A 23035-nucleotide genomic window follows, 5' to 3' on the forward strand; every position below is an offset into this window, starting at 1 on the left:
TGCACTTGTGCAGAGCAGTCAGTGGCAGCCTTGGCACCCTGCAGACAGGCTGCTCCAGCATCCGCAATAGCCTCTGTTCAGGGGGTTGGGGAGCCTAGGCACAGGCTGGAGCAGGCCCTAGCCCAGCTCCTGCTCAGTTAAGTGACTAAATATTACATCAACCTAACATTTAGCTGATTAACTGGAATGTACAGTCCTAACTGTTACTGACCTTGCCTGTATGATGTAGGAGAACAGTTAAATCTACATCATAGCCTCAAGATATAAAATAAAGTGTGGAAGGGGAATTAGTTGTACTTCTGACATTTTACTAGAGCTAGTCTTATGTATAAATTTCTCTCCGATTCCTGTTTGCAATAGACAATATGCTGTGTCTCTTACCTAAAAAGTTCTCTATTCTTTCTTTTCCAGTGCTGTATCTCAGCTAGCAGTTTCTTCCTTGTTTTTGTCAAGAGCAGCTGCTTGTATTAATTTCTCTGTGGGTTTTACTTCCACTTTGCTTCCTTGCTCTGTAATCATGTCTTCTTCACTGGGTACTCAATGATACTACCTCATGCTGGTTGCCTCTCCTCAACAACTGCTAGTTCTGGTCCTCCTGTTTGGTTGTGAGCAGAGTAGTTGCTCATGTTTCCTTCTACCATGTGGTTACATCTACCGGATGTAGACTAGACTGACCTCTTGTGTCAGCAAGTTCCTTATATAGAAGTGACTGACATTACATTAATGGATGTCTCACAGAGCAGAAGCTCTGCAGGATAGATATCTACTGTGTGACATCCATTAATAAGTTTGAGAATTTGCTGTAGCACAGCAATTATTACCTCATATTTATGTGTATAGCTGGGAAATGAAAGCTTACTCCCGTCAGGGTAACAAATCGGGGAGAGACTGGGAAGTTAGGGGCAGCAGTTTTTAGATCTAGTTCACACCACACCAGGGCACAGTTTCTGTGTGAGACTGCTACATGAAATCTGATGTCCTTATCCCATGTTCCACGCTTCTATATAACTGTTAAGGATGTTCCTCAAGCTTAGTCAATCAAAACCCTGTATTGAGCCAGGTTTCTTGCGCCTACCTCCTTCTGTCTTCATGAGTGGAAACTTTACACAATGAAATTGTACAAATCCAACTCCTGTCAGACTCCACTTTTCTTATACAGGTAAATGTTTCGTGCTGTATATTCAAGGGGGATTCTGGTATAGGGTTGTTGGATGAAGGATCAGAAAGCAGATGTAATTTGCTGCTGTCTAGCTCACCCAAAGCATTTCATGATCATTCTGACCCTTGAAAATTCTGTTAAGGCGCACATGCAGCTACCAGGCCTGCATACCCATGAAACTACCTGAACCAGCACACGATGCACTCAGTATCATAAAGGGTATTGCAGTGGATTGCACCTGTATTATAATTAGTGGCTGTGATGTGGTCTTCAGGCCCCCAGCAACTTCCTAGCTCAGCCAGCGGATGATACAATTTGCTTGCTGCATAAAGGCCAATTGAGATAGGGTCCCACTAGGTTAGGCTCTGTGCAAACAGTAGATATCCTGCAGAGTTTCTGCTCTAAATAAAACAAAATCAGAGTGGATGGAGGAAGAAATACAATAAGCAAAGTGAACTATGTGAGACCAGCAAATACCAGTTCCATTAACAGTTTTTCTTTTGGATGGGTTTAGCCAGGAGCAGGTCAGCTGAATGGGAAAGGAAGCAGAGTGGGGGCAGCAGAGAAGAGGTGTAGGTGTGAAGTAAAGCTAAGATGAAGAAACGGGGATGGAAAGTAATGTTGGAACTAGGGATGTATTATCCTGTTTAATCAGTTAAAGGGGGCCCCTCCCCACCATGGTTGGGCTGGAGTGCCACAGGCAGGAGTTGCTGGCTCCCAGCCTAAGCAAAGCTACAGCTCCTGGTCCTGCATGGGGCTGCTAGCTTTCAGCGGCTGTAGGCGGAGCCGGCAGGTCTGAAGCAGCCCTCCGCTTGAGGAGGCTGCTCCCGGGTACCAATTAACCATTACCCACTCAAGCAGAGAATCTGCTAAAAGCTAAACATCATTAAAGGTTCACCTTAAAAAGCACCTGTTAGTTACAAGTACTCACGGGAAGCTCAGAAATGCAATACTAAACGTCTCAACCTTGAATAACTGGCCCATCTGTTTCTCACGTCAGCTGGAATTGGTACTGGATACCGATTTGAGAGAATGTCAAATGCATGCCTCCCTTCATTGCTTTTAAAAACGGAAGTTGAGCCAATAACAATATTCGTTCATTCACCTCGTCTCTCAATAAGGAACCAACGAGAAGGTATTGATCCGCGTACCAGGCCGCTGGGTCTGCATCATTTGTAGCCTTTCCTCTACAGCCCTGTTTTAGGCAGGGGGAGGGGGGGCGGGTAATGCACCTGGTCTAGGTACTCTACCAACTCTTCCACCTACCAGTTTCTGATTGGCTATTTTCTATGTTCTTGCTTGTGATTGGCCAGGAAAAGCTGCCGAGGCAGAATTGGTTGGTAGGTGTTTCCTGTAGCCAACGTCAACAATGACAATTCCTGGGGGTCCCCCCTCCTTCTTCAATAGTATCTTGCAACTCCACCTCTGAATGGTAGCTCCCACTCTCGCTCCTTTTCGGGCTCCGCGCTCTCCTGGGATGGTATCTGCCTGCCCCTCCCCCATATTCGTACACTCTCTTAGATTGGACGCTTCCATTGCGCCCCGAAGGGGGAGAGGAAATGGAGGGGATGGATCCAGAATGTGACCGCCCAGTTCACCGCCCTGCCCAGCTTGGATTGGCCAACGGGTGCGCGAGGTGTGCTGTGATTGGATGGCGGGCGCGGAGCCTCTCCCGCCCGGAGCCCTCCCTCCCGTCCCCGAGCGACAGGCCCCAGCTGTGCCCGGCCGGAGTTTGGCGGAACTAGCCCTGCGGGGAGGCGGACGGGGTGAGTCGGCGGGAGGTGCCCAAGGGCGGGTCCGAGGGGGGGTGGGAGCAGCTCGTGGGAGCCTGGCAGTGGGGGGCAGGGGGGCTGTTCTGGGGGGGGATAGGAGCAGAGGGGGGATGGGCGTGGGGGGAGGTGCCCTCGGCTGCGGGGAGGGGAGCAGAGGGTCAGAAGGGGGGATCAGTTCCGGGGGGGGACGGACAGCTGGCTGGGGGGGAGGGGTTGTTCACCCCTAAGTTGGGCAGGAGCCCCCCAGAAGAGGATGCTGTGGCAGGGATGGGATTCCAGCTGGAGTGTGTGGAGGGGGGGTCAGGCTCTGCGCAGGATGTGACTGATGTGCCCTTGACGGGGTGTGTATGGTGCATTGGCACAGAAGGATGGCCTGTGCGGGTTGTGCCTCAGAGGGCCTTGAGGAGTGGAGGCTCATGGTACCTGAGGGATTAACTGAAGGCTATAAAGTGGGGGAACTGGGAATTGTACCCACGAAATCCTGGATCTCAGGTCCCTCCTGTAATCACCCTAGAAAGCTCCCTCCTTTATGCAAATGCATCTGCAAGCTTGTGTAGGATAAACGGCATGATTGAGGTGCTGCCTCTGTGTCCAAGTACCGCCTTACAGTTAAAGCAGGTTACATTCCCAGTGCCATTATTAATTCCCTCTGTGACCAAGAAGTCTTGTTTATACTAGGGACATAAGCGACTAGTCGACTACCCAATTAGCCTAGGCTTACTGGATAGTTGACTCACTAGTCACTTCCCCCTCCTCTTGCTGCCTCTGTATCAGAAGCAGCAAAGGGAGGGGGAGCATGAGACAGTGCTGGGGGGAGCTAGTTTAAAAGCCGATTTTCGCCCCCCTCCCCCCAGCACTAGCTCCGCAGGGGACAGGGGAGGCAGAGGTGCAGCAGGGCAAACAGCACGAGTGGGGTACTGAAGCAGTCTCCACTCGCACCAGGTCCCGACTGCTGTGCCTCTGCCTTTTAAATGTAGTAAGAGCCTTGGAGCGGCTCTGTCTACCATTAAAAGGCAGAGGTGCAACGGGGATAGCAAGCACTGCACTCTCCCCTTATCAGCTACTTGATTAGCTGATTAATCAAAATTAGCATCCCTACTTTGTACTCCACTTAGCTATCTGGAAAGTAAGACCCACCTGCCTCATGGGGGTAAACAAAGATTAGTTGATGTATATTGGAAGCACTTTAAGTTTTGCCACTCAAAAGTCCTAAAATAGAAATGGGCAGCATGGAATCTCCAAATGCATATGCAGAAGAAGGGGCAGCATCCTGTAAGTTGGCTTGGGTTTGGTTTGGGGTTTTTCTGCCTATATGAAAGATCAAAAAGGTTTTAACTTAAGTTTAACATGAATTCACCAAGGGCAAGTCATACTTGACAAACTTGGCTGCCTTCTGTGTCCAAGTAACTGGCTCTGTAGGTATGGAGAAGGTGGTGGACATGATATGCCTTAACTTTAGCAAAACTTTTGATCCAGTCTTCCACGGTATTCTTGCCCGCAAGTTAAAGAAGTATGGCTTGGATAAATGGACTGTAAGGTGGATAGAAAGCTGGCTAGATTGTCGAGCTGTTGATTACTACCCGTTGAGCCCAATATCTGTTTGGTGGTTGGTATGAAGCAAAGTGCCCAAAGTCCTTGGGCTGATTTTGTTCAACATTTTTATTAATGACCTGGATAAGGGGATGGATTGCACCCTCAGCAAGTTTGCAGATGACCGTAAGCTAGGGGGAGAGGTAGATACATTGGAGGGTAGGAATGGGGTCCAGAGTGATCTAGACAAATTGGAGGATTGGGCCAAAAAATCTAATGAGGTTCATCAAGGACAAGTGCAGAGTTCTGTACTTCGGAAGGAAGAATCCCAAGCACTGTTGCAGGCTGGGGACCAACTGGCTAATAGGGATGTTAAAATGCATTTATCTTTGTAAACATTTGTTACCACTGAATTTTTCATGTTTACATGTGAGGGGAGAGGTGGCTCCCTCAGAGCTGCCCCCCTCAGAGGCAGCAGTGTGGGGGATGGGGAACAGCTAGGAGTCAGTGCTTGCGAGGAGCCAGCAGGGCTCAGGAAGGGACAGGCAGCTCTGTGGGAGTTGGTGTTCATGGGGAGCCAGCTTAAAAGCTGACTCCCTGTGAGTACCAGCTTCTGCCTGTCCCCGCTTTCAGTGTTGCTGCCGCTGTTTACAACAGCAGTTCCCAAACTTTTCCAGATGGGGACCCATTTTGACAATTCAGGAAGACTTGGTGACCCAAGGCAATTCAAAAATGGGGGGAGGAGGGAGGGCAGAGTCACCTGGGGAGACACTTGGTGACCCTTTTGAAATGTAATGGGGACCCATAGATTGGGAAACCCTGGTTTACACTATCCTATCTTTACTAGCTAAGCAGCAGTTCTGCAGAAAAGGATCAGGGGGTTACAGTGGATGAGAAACTGGATATGAGTCAACAGTGGGCCCTTGTAGCCAAGAAGGATAACAGCATATTGGGGTGCGTTAGGAGGAGCATTGCCAGCAGATCTAGAGAAGTGATTATTCCCCTTTATTCGGCACCGAATACAGAAAGGGTGCAGATGCATTGGAGAAAGTCCAGTGGAGAGCAGTGAAAATTATTGGGGAGCTAAATCACATGACACTTGAGGAGAGGCTGAGGGATTTGGGCTTATTTAGTTTACAGAAGAGAAGAGCAAGGAGGGATTTGATAGCAATCTTCAACTGGATGGAGAGAGGCTGTTCTCAGTGGTGACATGACAGAACAAGGAGCAATGGTCTCAAACTGCAGCGGGGGAGGTCTAGGTTGGATATTAGAAAAAACTACAGGCAGTCCCCAGGTTACATACAAGATAGGGACTGTAGGTTTGTTCTTAAGTTGAATTTGTATGTAAGTCGGAACTGGTACATATTGTAGGGGAAACTCTAGCCAAACATTTCTCCAGAGCTCAGTTCTATTCTCCCACACCTCACTTCCCTCAGTCCTTTATTCTCAAGCTGAGGTGTCTGCTGAGAAAAGCCGCTCCGTGTCTCCCTGGTCTGCTGTGGGGGGGCGCTAGCTTCGCATCTCCCTGGTCTGCTGGGGGGAAGCAGCTAGTGCGGGGTTGCCTCACCCCGTTTGTAAGTAGGGATCCGATGTAAGACAGATCCATGTAACCCGGGGATTGCCTGTATTTCATTAGGAGAGTGGTGAAGCCCTGGGATGGGTTACCTAAGGAGGTGGTGGAATCTCCATCCCTAGAGATTTTTAAGTCCTGACAAAGCCCTGGCTGGGATGATTTGGTTGGGATTGGTCGTCCTTTAAGCAGGGGGGTGGACTCGATGACTACTGAGGTATCTTCCAACCCTAGGATTCTACAATTCAAAGTTTGCTGTGCAAAATCAACTAGAAATTCTCCTTTGTTGCTTGTCTATTTAGTATCTTTTAGCCTATTCCTCTCCTTTCCCTTTTCCCATCTAATAAAGGCAGATGGTAAGGGTTTTGCAGGAGTTGTCTCTGGCACATTAACAGGAATTATTGTTTCCCTTTTAGATGTTTGTTTCCCCTCTAAGTGTGACATGGGGCATGAGGGCAACACAATGATCACACATATGTGCTACAAAGCAAATGAGATAATCAGTCCCCATGTTGATCATGCCTCAAATGAGGTCAACACACTCTACTGCCAGGGAGTTGGGGAGACGCAGAGGAGCTTCTCAGCTGTGTGTGGTAAATGGCTCAAATTATCCCCCAAATTCAATCCTGCTCCATTGGCCTTCAGGCTCCCAGGGAATGGTGGGGAATGCTTGGGGCAGGTTTGCTCCCTGAGAGCAGCAGGTGCTGCTCCTTCCCTCTCTCTGCCTGCTCATGTTCTAATCCCTTGTCAGCCCCGATGGGGATTAGCTTTCTTTCACTTCAACAAGAAGGCATTAGGGACTGCTGGTGTTTGCAGCACTTTCAGTTTAGCCTTGGGGAAAAGAGGCTAGTAAAAGTTTGAGATGCATGACTGAACTGCCCAGTTGCTGATTTCTTCTCTGGCCATAAACAAACTTGTATTTCACTCTGCCCTTCAAATCCCAGAATTTTCAGGTTGTGCTAAATGAACCTCACTTGAGAAGCATCACTCTCCACATTTCAAAGGGGGAAACTGAGGCACCTCTTGGGGGATTTACGTTAAAGGAAAGTGACTTGCCCAGCATCTTAGCCTGCTAGGGTGGAAATGAAAATCTGAACTGAGAGCTCCTCAGTCCCATGTTTATGCTTTAGCCACTAGATCAGTCATGATATTGACGCATGCCCACATGGAAAAAATTGTCTACTTTTACTGGGCAATTTGAGAAACCTTGTTTTTTTTGTTGTTTTTTTTTTTCTATTCCCATCAGGCTGGCCCCCCAGCTCTGTCTCCACAGTGAGGGTCACAAGTTCCTGGGGCAGGAGAGATATGCCACTTTAATGGGCAGTGCCATTTGTTATCTTTTTCCACTTGCCAGCCTCTGGCCCCAGACCCAGCTGCTGAGGAATGCCCCTCCCCCCACCCCCAAGCATTTCCAGCCATCTTGATTCATTTGAATTGTGAATGATTTTTGTAACCACTTGGCCCTAAAGTTCCAAATACTCCCTAGTAATTCTGTGTTGACTTGGCAAATAGTTGTGCACTCTAGAAGGGGGTAGCTTCACCCTCTGCTGAACATGCAGCCCCCTCTGCTGTGGAGCACAATAACTGAAGCTGCTCACTCTATCTGCACACCATCCAACAAATGTCTATATCCCATCTTTATGGTATTAGCATTTCAAATACGGTTCAGGAGATCTGCAAACAGAGCTCTAGTTCCTCCCTAAAAGCAAAGGCAGGACTATGAATTGCTGTACCAGGAAGTTGTGGAGTACATATGGAGCTGCACTGCAACTATGGGTAGGTCTTAGACAAATAAGTGATCTGCCAGTTCTGGCAGGTGCAGAAGTTAAGTGTAAAGAAGTAGCAGCCCCAAACTGATTGATATGTGCAATACTCTGAAGTTAAAACTTTAAATTAGGGAGTCTGTCTGGCCACTTGGGTCCTGTAAGAACTTAGCCTCCTGTGGTTCATTAGGGCTGTCAAGAAATTTAAAAATTTAATCGCGTGTGCCTCCCCTTTGAAATGCTGTGGTGGCGTTTCAACGGGGCAGTGCTGCATGGAGCCCGGAATCAGCTGGAGTCCCCGGCTGACCCCAGGCTCCATGCAGCGCTGCCCCTTGGAAGCGCCACAGTGGTATTTTCAAGAGGTGGCATTTCCAAGGGGCAGCACGTTAGGAGCCTGGGAACAGCTGGGGACTCCAGCTGATCCCCCTGGCTCCATGCAGCACTGCCCCTTTGAAGTGCTGTTTTGGCACTTTAAAGGGGCAGTGCATTCGGAGCTTGGGATCAGCTCCCCAGCTCAGCGTTGCCAAGCCCCTTTGCAGTGCTGCTCTGGTGCTTCAAAGGGGCTTTGCAACAGCGGAGCCAGGGATCAGCTGGAGTCCCCGGCTGATCCCAAGCTCCTAATGTGCTGCCCCTTGGAAACACCAGAGCGGCACTTCAAAGGGGCAGCGCAGCATTAACGCTGGCAATTAACACGTTAAAAAAATTCATGCGTTAGTCCTGTCCTGCGTTAATCACAGGCGTTAACGCAGGTCAATTGACAGCCCTAGTTGTTCTGTTTGCTGCTCTCTAGAACAGTATGAATGAGTTATGATAGGCCTAGCCATAGTAAGACGTGTTCAGTGCTGAGTATGAATCTCTGGAAGCAGGTCTCCGCTAGATCTCCAGATACTAAGGATATTAATGTCTAACCTTTTCTAGTAAGCCTGACCCTGAATGGTAAGGGCTGGAGTGCCTCTTGTCCCGCCCTCTTTTTAATCGATTAACTCAGGGGTGGCCAACCCATTAAACAAAGAGACCCGAAACAGTGGCAGAAAAAATGCGAAGAGACTCACCAGAATTGTTGAGCCAAAAAAAAAATGCTTCCCCTTTAAAAACCACAGGTTAGGCTTTTTGGTCACATCAGGCTCCTGCCGGCCAATACCATCTTGCTGCGCCGGACCGCTCCCCTGTAGCCGAGATACCGAAATGTGTGTGGCTCCAAATGACTGTTTAGCACCAGGAAGTGAAGAGCCGTGTCCCATGAAACTGCCACTTAAAATGGGCAGAGGGACAGGGTGAGTTCTGGCCTCGTGTGAATGGTAGATGCAGTGAGACAGGAAGCAGGGAGCTAGAGGTGACACTAGTCAGCATAGGGAAGAAGAGGGTGGGGGAAAGACAGATATGGGCACAGAACAGGGTGTAAGGAGAATCCAGAGTGAGCTGGGCAGCTAGGGTGAGAACACAGATGTGGAGAAATTCTGCAGCCTGAGCTGAAGCCGCTCTTGGGGAGCGCTGCGAGGAGCATGTGGGTCTGTGCTGGATGCGGGGGGGTGGTTCTGGAGGTGCCTTTCTGCCCGGGGTGGTGCTGGGGCTCCATTGACTGAGCCGGTTCCCACTGTGGAGTAGTTACTGACAAGGCTTGGCTGAGTTCCTCTGCCATTACACCCTCTGAGAAACGCCCTGTAGCCGGTTTCTCTGCTCTGAATCAGCCTGCCAGGGTGCGCTCCACCCTCATTCCAGAACAGAGACGTCTGAGGCTCCCGGGCTGGAAGGACTCCTGCCGAGGCTGCCCCTTCCTCCTCCGTGTCCTTGCTTCAAGGGTCAAGGCATTCCTAGGCGGCAGCGCCGGGATCCTCGGTCCTGCCGAGCCCCTCTGGAGTCCGCTCCCCTGGGAGTGCGTTTGGAGCGTGAGGGTCAGTATGCGTGTTCTGCTGTGGTAGCAAGGAGAGTTCTATGGGCCTGGCTGGGATTTTCCTTTGTCTGAGCCACACTAGGGCTGGCATTTCCCTGTGGCTGGCGCGCTCCGCAGTCCTGTGTCGGAGTCTCAGCTCCCCAGCAAGGCCTGTGGGTTTACTTTGTTTCCAGGTGGCAAGCCCGGTGGGGGTTTCCTGCCTCCCCAGCAGCTTTGCAGGCTTAGCTGTTCCTCTCAAGCATACCACAATGAAATACCAGCACACGCAGATGATGCTGCATCATAGGATATGAGGGGGTCTGCTTTTTGGGAGTCTCAATACTGTCTATGAAGCAATAACCTGTCCTCTAGAACAGGGCCGAATTCATAGCTCCATTTACACGTGGAGAAATGTTCCTGGGTGTAGCTAAAGTTTTAGGGCAAGAAACGTCTGGTATTTTGTCTTGAGCTAGGACTGCTGGATTCTATATTTCCAGCTTGTCCTCTGACTTTAGGCAGATCTCTTCCGAACTGTAATATGGAGATGGGCATATTACTGATCTGTCTTTGCAAAGGGGTTTAGCATACGGATGCTGTGTTATTACAGTGCAGCGTGGCTTTATATATTTAAAGAACAAGTGTATGATCTTGTAATTGCAGGTTGTATTGCAATGCACAGTTACAAATGGACAGGGTTATGGTGACACAGACAACCTTAACTTTGGTCTTGGGCTTTCTGAAGTCCTGGCTGTGTTTCCTTAATGTATTTTTTCCTATGGAATAAACAGAGAAGTAACCCCTTCCCCTTGGGGGAGGACTCAGGGGTTGTACTTCTTATTCGCTCCCCTCCCCCTCCGGCTTCACCCGCAGTAGCAGTCCTGTCAAGCGCCCAGTGCCACTGGAGGGCATTGGTATCCAAAATGCTACTTCCCCTGCATTGACTAGTGGAGGGGAGGTGCAGGGCCACTGTTGAGCCCTGAAATCACTGGGTGTTTCCTCATTAGAGAGTTTTGTACTGAATGTATTTTCCAAGCAGGCTAGAAATGCCCATGGCTGTTTCTCTCTCCATCGTTTAGAGCTGGGCATGGGGGTCTGGCAGGCGCTGCCACTTGACTGCTGGCTCCCAGCAGCAGAGTATAGGACTTAGGGAAGGCAGACAAGGGCAGGGAGCTTCCAAAGCTGTCACTCATCTTTTTTTATATTATTCTGGTCAGTTTTCAAGGTGACTAAAGCTGAGCAGGTGAATCTGAATTAAACCTGGTTGTTCCGGCTCCCTGGTCTGGGGCTGATTCCCTAGAAGAGGGATGCTGCAGGTTCCCTTCCCCAGTGGGGATGTAGTAGTGGAGTCGATTAACTAATACACAAAAGCTTATAGGTTAATGCTATAGATGACACGCATCCCCTCCCCCCGCCAGTACATTTATTAGCAGGCTGGCCAGCATCCCGGGTCAGTCCTGGCTTGTGCCGGGTGCAGGATCTACCCCCGCTGCAGCTCTGCATTGAAAGTGTATTGAGAGCCTGGTGGACAGGCAACCGGGCTCAGTTCCGGCTCGTGCCGGTTTGTCCCCCTGCACTGCTGCCTCTGTATCAGAGGCAAGAGCGCAGGGCGACAGGCAGCCAGTTCATGAGGGGAGCTGCTTTTTAAACTGGCTCCCCTCGTGGACCAGCTCCCACCTGGCACCCCACGCTGCTATCTCAGATACAGAGGCAGTGGGCGGGGTGTCTGGGGGCTTCTCGGGAGTCGGGCTGGAGTGCACAGGCTGCCGGCCCCAGCCGCAGGGACTATAGAACAGTCGACCACCCGATAAGAATTCCTGAGGTTAATGGACTATTCGGTTGACCGATATTTGACATCCCTGTTCCCCAGCCCCGCTCCCACTGCCCTGAGGCTGGGTTGGAGCTGGTACCCTAGAGGGGGAGAGCCCATGTCCCATTCTGACACCCCAGTACCACTCGGGGTTTGTAGCCGATTCCTACGCTCTTTCCCCTTGGTCTCCTGCAGGTCCCTCCTGGTGGTGACCGATACTCTGCTGTCTGGCCACTCCTCCCTCATGCCACTCGGGCTAGGCCGCCGGAAGAAGGCCCCTCCACTGGTGGAGAATGAGGAGGCGGAGCCTATTCGTGGGAGCTTGGGTGGGATGGAGGTGGGCAGTGGTGGCAGCGTGGCTTCCCTGCAGCCTGGCCTGCCGCCGCCGCCTGCCAGCCTCCGCCCTCGACTGGTGTTCCACACTCAGCTGGCCCACGGCAGCCCCACTGGCAGGATCGAGGGCTTCACCAATGTCAAGGAGCTGTACAGCAAAATCGCAGAGGCTTTCAAGATCCCGCCCGCTGAGGTAGGTGCTGTCTGGGCTGCCGGGTGGGGAATCCCCTGCTTTTTGGCTAGGAACTGCCAGGAGGGGGGTGGAGGGGACTCTGTGGATTGACTTCTCTGGCCTTGTGGACCATCGCCCTGTGTGGGGTTGTGCCGCACCCTTGGCTTTTTGCAGGTCAATGAGTCTGGGCTGTGTGCCCCTGAGGGCTGCACCCAAGTGGGCTGAACCCGGAAGGGGCTGGTGCTTGAATGCAGACGTGACCTTGGGGGTCTGAGGCCCTCCAGCTTTTCCCACTCAGCGTCTCCGCTGGTGGTCCCAGGGTCCCTCACGCTGTATCTCTTCCCACCTCCTAGGTGATGTTCTGCACTTTAAACACCCACAAAGTGGACATGGACAAGCTGCTGGGTGGCCAGATCGGTCTGGAGGACTTCATCTTTGCCCACACGAAGGGCCAGAGGAAGGAGGTGGAGGTCTTCAAGTCCGAGGAGGCCCTGGGCCTGACCATCACGGACAATGGAGCCGGCTACGCGTTTATTAAGGTAGATGACTGAGCTCCGCTAACAGCATCCCAGTGCCCAGGAGGCCCTGCCACTGGCTGGTTGGGCTGTGGGTGGGGAGCACAGTCTGAGACCAGAGAGACTCTTTCCAGATACACACTGTACTAACTTGCCTTGTTCCTTCCCATCTGTCCATTCCCAGAGAACTGCAGCGTGAGCCCCCTGGCACCCACCATGCTATCGGTCTCCCTAGGGGAGAGTAGTAACCCCAGCAGTGACCTTGATCCCATGGAGCTCCCAGACCCTGGGTGTCTCTGAGCCATGCAAACAGTCATACTGGATCAAACCACTGGTCCATCTAGTGCTGGCTTCCAGCTGTGGCCAGTGCCAGATGCTTCAGAGGGAACAAATAGAACAGGGCAATTTCAAGTGATCCATCCTGTTGTCCAGCCCCCACGGCTGGCCGTCAGAGGTTTAGGGACACGCAGAGAATGCAGTTGCATCCCTGACATCTTGGCTAATAGCCGTAGATGGGCCTATTCGCCATGAACTTACCTAGTTCTCTCTTTTTTTTAAATCTTCTATAGTTTTGGCCTTCACAGCATCTCTCGACAATGAGTTCCACAGGTTGTCTGTGTGTTAAACCTGCTGCCTATTAATTTCATTAGGTGACATCCAGCTCTTGTATTATGAGAAGGGGTAAATGACATTTCCCTATTCACTTTCTCCACATCATTCATGATTTCATAGACCTCTAATATCCTCCCTTAATTGTCTCTCTTCTGAACAGTCCTAGTCTTTTTAATCTCTTGTCATATGGAAGCTGTTCTATCCCTGTAATAATTTTTGCTGCTGTTTTTCTGTGCCTTTTCCAATTTTAATATATCTTCTTTGAGACGGTTGACCAGAGCTGCACCCAGAATTCAAAGTGTGGGCGTTCTGTAGATTTATATAGTTGCATTATGACATTTCCTGTCTTATTTCCTGTCCCTTTTCCAATAGCTCCTAACATTCTTTTTAGCTTTTTTAACTGCTGCTGTACATTGAGCAGATGGTTTTCAGAGAACTATGCCAAGACCTCTTGCCACAATGATGCCAAGACCTCTTTCGTGTGCAGTAACAGCTAATTTAGACCCCATCATTTTGTCTGTATAGTTGGAATTATGTTTTGAAATGTGCATTACTTTGCATTTGTCAATGTTAAATTTCATCTGCCTTTTTTTTGCCCGAGTTTTGTGAGATCTCTTTGCAGTGAACTTTGTACTTACAAAAGCACTTATGATAGTGATCATTTGCAAATTTTGCCACCTCACTGTTCAGTCCTTTTTCTAGATCATTTGGCTATGTTGTACAGTTCAGATCCTTGGGGAACTCTGTGTATCTCTCTCCATTGTCAACAATTACCATTTATTCCTATCCTTTGTTTCCTGTCTTTTAACCAGTTACTGATCCATGAGAGCATTTTCCCTCTTACCTTATGACTACTTACTGTCCTTAAGAGCCTTTGGTACAGACTTTGTCAAAGAAAAGGCCTCCTGTACTATATCAACTAGTTCACTGTGGTCCATATGTTTATTGACCCCCTCAAGACATGCTAATAGATTGGTGAGTCATGAATTTCCTTTACAGAAGTTGTGTTGACTCTTCTCTTCCCCCCCCCCCCTCCCCCTGGTATCTTGTTCATCTACATGTCTGGTCATTTTTTTAATTACTCTGTTTTCAACTGGTTTGCCTGGCAGTAAAGTCAGGCTTACTGGTCTGTAATTGCCAGGATCGTCACTGGAGCTTTTTAAAAAAATAGTCATTGTATCTGGTCCAAAGGCTGATTTAAGTGTCTGATTACATATTACAGTTAGTTCTACCACTTCATATTTGAGTTCCATTAGAATTCCTCAAGTTTCCAGTTGGTTGTTTGGCAGCCTTCCTGCTTCTGATGTACAGGCAGTCCCCGGGTTACATGGATCCGACTTACATCGGATCCCTACTTACAAACGGGGTGAGGCAACCCCGCACTAGCTGCTTCCCCCCCAGCAGACCAGGGAGACGTGAAGCTAGCGCCCACCGCCCCCTCCCCCCCCCCCGCCCAGCAGACCAGGGAGACGCGGAGCGGCTTTTCTCAGCAGACACCTCAGCTTGAGAATAAAGGTCTGAGGGAAGTGAGGTGTGGGAGAATAAAACTGAGCTCTGGAGAAATGTTTGGCTAGAGTTTCCCCTACAATATGTACCAATTCCGACTTACATACAAATTCAACTTAAGAACAAACCTACAGTCCCTATCTTGTACATAATCCGGGGACTGCCTGTACTTAAAACAATGGTTGCTGTTGCTTTTTTGTCATTTTGCTAGTTGCTCTTCAAATTCATTTTTGGCCTGCCTAATTCTACTTTTACACTTGACCTAGTAAAGTTTTGCTTTTGTTTTCTTTGGTAACATTTAATTTCCAGGTTTTTTTTAATTTTTTTAAATTTTTTAAAATGTTTAATTTTTTAAAAATTCCAGTTCCTACTTGAGGTTGCCCTGCGCCTTTCTCCTGCCTTGCCGCTTTCTCACGTGCTCTGTGTGCCACATGGTTTTTCCAGGTGCTAGGAGCTGCAGTGGTTCCCTCAGAGGTGTAGGGTGAAGAAAGCCCTTTGCGCTCCCCCAGCAAAGTGATAGGGACACCCCTGATCAGACCCTAAACCCCCAAATAGATGAGAGGCCCGAACTAATGGATCTGAGTGAAGAACAAAGCCATGCCAACAGAGTAGGGTTGTGCTATTAGAGCACAAATCCTTCTTTGCAATCTTACAAAAGAGCCACTGTTGCCGTGGTGCTGTTGCTAATTCTCAGCTAATGCCGTTCCATAAGAAGCACCGATTCTGGAGTCTAAATCACTGTGCAGCTGCAATGTTCCACCCTATCCGTGGATGGGGATGAATTGAGAGTGTTTATACATGAGTCAAGTGCGCAGAGATCCTTCAGAGTGACAGATACAAGGGAGCCTCATTAATTCCCCAAGAGGGATCACCAGTGATGACTGAATCAAGACATGAGATGCGTAGGCTCTACAGCAACTTCAGTGGGTAAATCCAGAGGGGCTGTCAGTCATCATGCTCCTAATGCATGATCTTGTCTCTTGGTACCATTATGTTAGTGGGAGGCCTCGGATTTCTAGGCCCTCGTGAAAAGATTTGGGATTCCTAGATTCCAGCACCAGAAGAGATTGATGTGATCCAGTCTGTCCTCCTGCATAACATGGGCCAGAGAACTGCCCTGAAATAATTCCCAGAGCAGATCTCTTAGAGATACAACCAGGATTGATTTAAAATGTTCCACCAGGATCCTTAGCAAATTGTTCCAAAGGTTAAATACCTTCAGTTACAAATTTAACCTATAAGAATATAAAGAGTGTATCTGTGGGACCATACTACAAACGCCTCCTACTAGATGGATTCCCATTTACACTTACGTTTTGAGACCTATCAATTAGCCAGCTTTTAGTCCATTTAGTCTGTGCGGTATTAATTTTATGTCATTCTAATTGTTCAGGTCAGATACCTTGGATGTTTCAGAATATTGTGTTAACACTGTTGCCTTAATCAACCAAATTTGTAATCTCATTAAGAAAGAAAAATCAAAATAGGTTTATGGAAAATAGATCCTGTCAAACTATGTTGATTGGCATTAATTATATCGTCTGTCTTTCTTTCTTAAGCAAATCCCATATAAGCTGCTCCATTATCTTGCCTGTGATCAATGTCAGACAGATGGGCACATGATAGCCATCTTTACCCTGTTTTCTGAAATTTTGCTGGGATTCCAAAATTTATTGAAAATCAACATTAACAGTGCAGTGAGCATCTTAGCAGCTCTTTTAAAACGCTTGTATACCAGTTATCTGACCTGCTGATTTAAAAATGTCTGACATTAGTGGCTTCTGTTTTTCTCCTGAGAGACTAGAGGAATGGAAAGAGGATAGGATATGATATGAATATATCCTCTGTTCTTTCAAATATAGAAAATAAATATTTATGTTCTTATACCTTTTCTGTTGTTGTTGATAATTCTATCATTTCCATCTACCAGTAGACAAATATAATGGTTAGAATTATTTGTGTTCCTAATATACTTATTGTCCTTAACTCTGCTGCTGATAGAATCTCCTTGAGTCTTTTTGCTTCCTTTTTCAATTTTCTACAAGTTCCTATTGTCTGACTTGTATCCCCTTTCTTCCCTTTATTACGTTTTTTTGTAGCTGCCTTCCTTTTCAAATATTGGTCATTTTCTAACCAATACAGTCGTCTTCCTTGATTTGTGGTTTTTTGGATGCTTAGTAATGCTCTTAAACATTCCCAGTCTTCTTCTCAGCTAATATGTCTTCAGCTTTGTGAAACTGGGCCTTCTAAAGCATGGTGTATGTATAGATCACTAGAAGATTTACTCAGCATTGCTTGGGTCCTTACCTCAAATAGGTTTTGTTTTTCCTGGGGACGAGGGGTTCGGTATGTAGGCTGCTCAGGAGAGAGAGGACGACCCCAGCCCTCTCTCACTGCAGTAGCTTGGGGCCAGGTGAGAAGCGCCCGTGCATGGCTGCTGTACCAGGGATGCATGTCCCCCGGCTCATGAAGACAAACAGGCACACTGTCTGAAATCGCTGTCCCTTTCTCCACCCCACTCCCTGCTGGCCCCAATGGGATTAGAACTGTCCTGGTCCCTATGTCTGTCTCATTACTGCCTCCTATGATCATTCTGCAGTATAACTGTCCCTCCTGCCAGACCCCTTCCCTTTCCGTGTTATGAGAAACAATGGAAGTCCAGGCAAGTCCCAATATCCTGGCACAATCAAACCCTGACCTTCTTTTAAGCTGTAAGAGGAAGCTGCATATGGAAAGTGTGGTGTTCCTAGTTCTTACCATTGAGTTGGAGTTCTTGAACGAACAGAGAGACAGACACGTTTCTAACCTGTATAGGACGATTAGTCTGGGTTTCATTTGGTTTGTATCTTACAAATACGGCAAGTCCTGATGCCTTGTTCCTAAGATTCCCATGAACGTCCCAAGGAAGGGACCACACTTCTCTTGGGCATGAGACTCCCTACGCAGGGAAGGTCTTGGGGGCCTAGTGAGAGCCCGGATTCATGGCTTCTGTTCCCTGCTGCGCTGCTGACTCGCTCTGTGACCTGGGAGAAGTCTCAGCGCTTTAGGCTCAATTGGGCTGAATACAAAGGGCTGCTCCCCACCCCCCAGCTGAATGGCGAGAGAGCAGCGAGTGCTGCTGCTCAGGCTCTCTTGTTTGAGCGTCTCTTCCCCTCCTGGAAGCTGGGGGGAGGAAACGGCCCCAGGCTCTGCTCTCTGTGCTGTGAGCCAACCCTCCTCTCTCTCGCTTGCAGAGGATCAAGGAAGGAAGCGTCATAGACCGGATCCAGGTCATCAACGTGGGCGACATGATCGAGTCCATCAACGGGCAGAGCCTCGTTGGCTGCCGGCACTACGAGGTTGCCAAGATGCTCAAGGACCTGCCCAAAGGCCGCACTTTCACGCTGAAGCTCACAGAGCCCCGCAAGGCATTCGGTGAGTGAGGGCCTGGGCAGCTGGAAAGGGGCAGGGAGGAGGCAGGGCTGGCCACCGGCAGGCTTAGGATGGTTGGAGCCTGAGGACTGTCACCAGTCGTCAAGTTGGTTCCACCTGGTGTGTGTACCGAGCACGGTGGGCATCAGTCCAGGCCCTAGGGGGGCAGCGTCCCTGGCCGGGCGAGGGAACGGGCTCCCCTTGTGGGCAGCCACACCAGAGCGGATCAAACATGCCACGAAGCTGCACCCCTCTAGAGCAGTGGTGGGCATCCACATGCAGCTCAGTGGCCTGCACAAGACGTTTTGTTGCCCATGCAGAGTTGCCAGGTTCCACTGGCTTCCAGCCACGTCCTTGTTTTTCCTGCTGTTGCTAGTGACACGCTGGTAAAGCCAGGGCTCGTGAAGTGAGGTGGGGGCGACGGCACGCAGCACTGACTGCGAGCCGGGCGCTCCCTCTGCAGCCAATCACAGCGCTGCCCCGGTTCAGTCAGCCCTCCCCGTTCTAAGTAGGCAAGCGCAGTTAGCAAAACTCCCCTGTCCCGGGAGGCCATCTTGGTTATGCCAGTCTTGTGGCCCACTGCGATGGAGGGGGGCCACCCACTAGCCCACCCACCTCGCTGCCCTAGAGGAGCTTGTTCCCATGCGGGGGGAGGCATGGCAGCAGGGGACGGCTTGTTTGCCGTTGGTCGGCCGCTCTATGTGGAGACCTTCAGCCACCAAGGCTATCAGTCCAGCACCGCATGGACCTTCTCCCCTCCACCGTTAAATGGGAGCCGGGCCGGACGGGGCTTGGTGTCAGAACTGCCCAGCCCGTGTCGCCGGAATGTTTCCCAGAGCCGCGAAGTGCCTCTGGTCCCACGGGTGCAGCTGGGCTTGTCTCCTGGGAGCTGCCGCTGCAAGGGGGACTCTGCCACGTTCACCCGGGCCACCCTGCCCGATCTGAGTCGCGAGAGGCCATCGACGGTTACAAATGGGTCCTGAGCTGTTCCCTGTCAGCTGAGCGCTTGTGCGGCTGCTCGGGAATAGTCCAAATGCTGCCCTGCTGATTAGCAGAGAGCTCACAGCGAGGTTTGTTTCTCTTGGTGGTGCACGTGCACCTGCCTCGGTGCACATAATTATTCCGCACATGGATGGAAAAGATCAGAGGGAATTCTGCTCCTGAACCCAAAGAGCATGAGACCCACGGCTGGCAGTGCTGAGCTTGGGGTTTGAATAACGTGTCCTTCTGCATAGTAGCCGGCAGGTGGCAGTGTCACCTCACCGCAGCTTCTAGCCACATGGCCGGTGGGGTGTAAGCACAGGTTTGGCAAAGAGGTGGGGCCGGTCTGTCGCTTAGTTTCAGGGTAGGGCTTCATCCGCTTCTTGCCAGCTGGGGGTTGGGCCAGGTGACTGCCGAGAAGTCTTCCTCCTACTGCGGGAGGGAAGAGGAAGTTACCGTGGTGCAAGGCAGGTGGGATCTGGAGATTCCTGTAGCTGCCGAACCCGCCTGTGGGCCTCCAGGCAGCCAGCCCGTGAAGCTGCCCCTCTCCGCTTGGCTGCGGGGGTGGCAGCCCTGCAGGGATCTGTGCATGGCGCCCGGGGCTCAGACGAGAGGAGGCTGTGTAGCCAGGAGCAGCTCACCGGCCAAGCGGGAGGGGCTGGCTCTGCCTTGCAGGTCCCCACCCCACCCCCAGTGTGTCTGGGGTCGCTTGAGGGGAGGGGTCGGTGTTTGCTGCCCTGTGCAGACCGGCTGTTCAAGCCCAGCAGTGGGCGAGGGGGAGGAGCTCTCCCTAACGAGCAGGGAGCCCTGCGTAGCTCCCTGCCGCTCCCTGAAAGCGTAGGACTCTCGGCAGGGCTTGGAGTGACACCTGGGGGGAGGCCAGGGTTCCAGGGGGGCAGGGGCAGCCCCTTGGTTTTGGGTTGCACCGGCCTAACCCCTCTGCTCGTTACCCAGCGCTGGCCTTATTGGGCCCCCAGACAGACCCCAGTGCTGGAATCGCTGTCCTTGTTCTGGGCAGTCCCCTGATCAGTGCGACGTGCCCTCCGCCGCCTCGGCGCCCTTCTCGGGGCCTCGGACCCAGCTTCTTTGGCTGTTGGTGGCACCTTCCACCTGAGGCCCTCCAGGCGCTCTTCGAACTCGGCACCGAGCCCCGGGCGGGGTGAACGCTGCCACCCTCCTGTCCCCGCAGATCAGTGAAGCACTGGCATTGTGGAAGTAGAGCCCAGGAGTCCCCGTTTGCCAGCCTTAACCACTAGGTGGCGCTGCCTTGCTGGGGCAGGGGTAGTACCCAGGAGTCTAGGCTAGGGATGTAAGCACCTGGCTGACTATCTAATAAGCATCAGCCTAGTTTTTGGGGCAAAACATTCGTCAGGGATGGTACCTGGTCCTGCTGTGAAGGCAGGGGACTGCACTCGATGACCCAAGGTCCCTTCCAGCTCTAGGAGATAGGCAATCTCCATTCATTTATTTATTTTATAGTTGCTCCCCACCTCTTGCTGCCTCTATCAGAGGCAGCAAGGGGGGGGGGGCAGGAGCCAGTGCTGGGGGAACCAGCTTAAAAGCCGGTTCCCCCCAGCACCGTCTCTGCAGGGGGTAGCGGGGACTGGGTATGAGCCAGGAATCAGCTGTCCCAGCTCACCCTGGTCCCCCGGCTGCGCTTCTGTTTTCTAAAAGGCAGAGCCACAGCGGGGCTAGCTCCTGGGGCCAGGACTAACCCTGATGCAGCTCCCCCGCTTACCGACTAGTTGATGGAAATCCCTAGCTGATTAAACTAAACTTAACGTCCCTCGTCCAGACCCCCAGTCACATGTTCCCTGTTGATGTCTCAGCTCAAGGCCAGCCTGCCACCACGAATCCTTCCTCCCTGAGTGACTCACTGGCCTTTGATCTGGTCATTTTCCACTTGAAGCGATTTCCTCCTTGGCTCCCGCTGCGTAACCTGCACGCGAATGCCGGGTTCCTGGAATCTGGCAGCAGCGCAGTGGCGATCCGGCTCTTCCCTTCCCTTCCCTTCCCTCGTCCGGGCACCAGCGGCGTCGGTTCCTCTCGGGCACTTTGGGAGCCTCAGCCGGTTGCTTCCGTGCTGATGAGTGACAACGGAGTGGTGCTGGCCGAGTGTGCAGGCGTCAGGTGTCGGCCACTCCGGAGGGAGACCAGGGGCCGATGCCCCGGGTGGGTGGCAGGCAACCTAGACTGCGAAGCTAAACTCCCTCCCGCCAGCCCGGTGCTCAGCTGCCCAGACCCACCACTCACAGGGCATCCGATCCAGCCTCATAACCTGCCCTGCCTTCTGGTGGGAACGGGACTCTGCAGCCCAGGGACTGGAGGAAAATCTCCCTGCCGCTCTCCCAGGATGCCAGCAGCAGGGGGCTGGAGAGCTCTGCTTGCTGCCAGAAGCAGAAGGGCTCTCCCTCCCTGGAGCCGTCTGAGACTCGCCTGGAAGGGCAGGCGGGTCTGGAAGGGCAGGCGGGTCTGGAAGGGCAGGCTGTAGCCTGCTTGGTTCCGGGAGGGAGCAGGGATCCTCTGTGCTCCATCCCCCGGCCCGAGGGGGAGAGCCGTGTCCATTGCAGATCTTCCTGTGCCTGGTGCACCCTTCGGCCCCGCCCTGTCCCCATTGCTGCTTTTGGCACCTCTTCTGCTGCAGGGCCCCGGGCTCAGCTTGTGGATCCAGCTCCCCCGCCGCTCACACACAAGCTGCCTCTTGCCCTCTGTTCGAAGCAGGAAGGGAGGAACCGTGGAGAAGCATCCACCCGCTGGCCCCGCAGGGAGAGGGGCCGTTAAGCAAAGCCCTGGCCTCTAGCCCGGGGCCAGCTCCCCACATTTGTTCTTCTCTGTGGGCAGCCTGGGGTAGCTCTCCTGTTACCCTGGCGCTGGCTGTTTCTAGCTCCCCAGGCTAAGTGGGTGTGGCTGCCCCTTCGCCCGCAGCCCGCCCTCGGCCCTTCCCCGTGATCTGGGAGGGGCCCCCGCCCAGTGGCAGACACACGAATCACAGCATTGGCTCAGGGCTCCTGATGTACTGGTGGCACAGCTGTGCCTATGCCCATCCCCACGGCTCTCCTGCTGCTGCCCTCAGTCCCCAGCTGCGGGCCCCCTGTTTCTCCAGCCCCGCGCCCCCCTACAAACCCTGGACACCTCCCCTAGTGTGGCTGCTGCCCACCCACGGACCCCCTGCTTTCCCAGCACTGGAAACTTCCACCCCAGCCCTTCTGGGGCTTCTCGACCTCCACCCCCTTCTCCAGCCCTGGGCTCCCCCACCGCACAGCTGTGGCTGGGCCTGCGCACGTATTGGACGATGTTGGTCATGTGACCACCTGCCGCTCCTGTGGTCTCCGTGCTTTGCCAGCGCAGGAGCCTGGGTGCAGACGCGCCCTCCCCCCCTGGCAGGCCCTGCGGCCGCGTGAATGGAGCGGCTGTTCTCTCCCTTGGCCGCAGAGGCCAGAGCCCGGCTCCTGCCTGGCTCCAAGGAGCCGCCTTGCTGGGAAAGGCAGGGGCGTGCCTCTGCATTGCAGTTCCACGCGGCCGCCCCCCCGCTTTGGGGGCAGCGGGGGGATGCCAGGAACACCTAGAGCTCTGTCCCCGCTTCCAGCCAAGCCCCCCATTCCCGGCAGCAGAGGCAGAACAACTGGGCTTCTGTGCTGGTGTCAGGCCAGTCTGGTTCGACTTGCCTGGCCCAGGAGGGCTGCGGCAGCACCATGGCCAGCGAGCCTCCTCCTTTGGCTCTTGGACCAGTGACTCCTCTGCTGGGGATGGAATGGGGGGAGGGTTCGGAATGGCCCCTCCCTGTCGCCCGGCCTCCCTCGGCGGTTAATGGATTCAGCATCCACCCAGCAGAACCAGGGCTGGGGGTGTTGGGACAGGGGCTGGGCAGGGACCCAAGGGCCTTTTGCCTCGTCTCTGGTCCTAGTGGAGACGGGGGCTGGAGGCCTCTTGGTTTGTGGTCTGTTCGGAGCCTGCCTGCGTGGCGCACGCTCCTCTGGGCCGCGGAGCCACCAGCACGGCAGTGTCTGGAGCCACCTTTTCTGCGCAGGCGCGGG

The 23035-nt window shown here is 52.2% G+C and overlaps 1 protein-coding gene across 2 annotated transcripts in view; it reads left to right on the plus strand.

Moving 5' to 3' along the window:
- Window positions 1–2774: 2774 nt before the first annotated feature.
- GIPC1 (GIPC PDZ domain containing family member 1) overlaps window positions 2775–23035 on the plus strand; it is a 28998-nt gene continuing 8737 nt past the window's right edge. Inside the window, exons 1-4 of one of the 2 annotated variants that reach the window (XM_075902250.2) lie at window positions 2775–2925; window positions 11667–11997; window positions 12330–12515; window positions 17843–18023. In XM_075902250.2, coding sequence (XP_075758365.1) covers window positions 11716–11997; window positions 12330–12515; window positions 17843–18023 — 649 coding nt within the window. In that variant the 5' untranslated portion in view covers window positions 2775–2925; window positions 11667–11715. Of the gene's footprint in view, window positions 2926–9512; window positions 9687–11666; window positions 11998–12329; window positions 12516–17842; window positions 18024–23035 lie in introns of those variants that run through there. The other variant, XM_075902251.2, reaches the window with a different exon arrangement.

This window comes from Pelodiscus sinensis, chromosome 31 (genome assembly GCF_052426305.1).
Source record: "Pelodiscus sinensis isolate ZL-2025 chromosome 31, ASM5242630v1, whole genome shotgun sequence".
Classification (NCBI taxonomy): Eukaryota; Metazoa; Chordata; order Testudines; family Trionychidae; genus Pelodiscus; species Pelodiscus sinensis.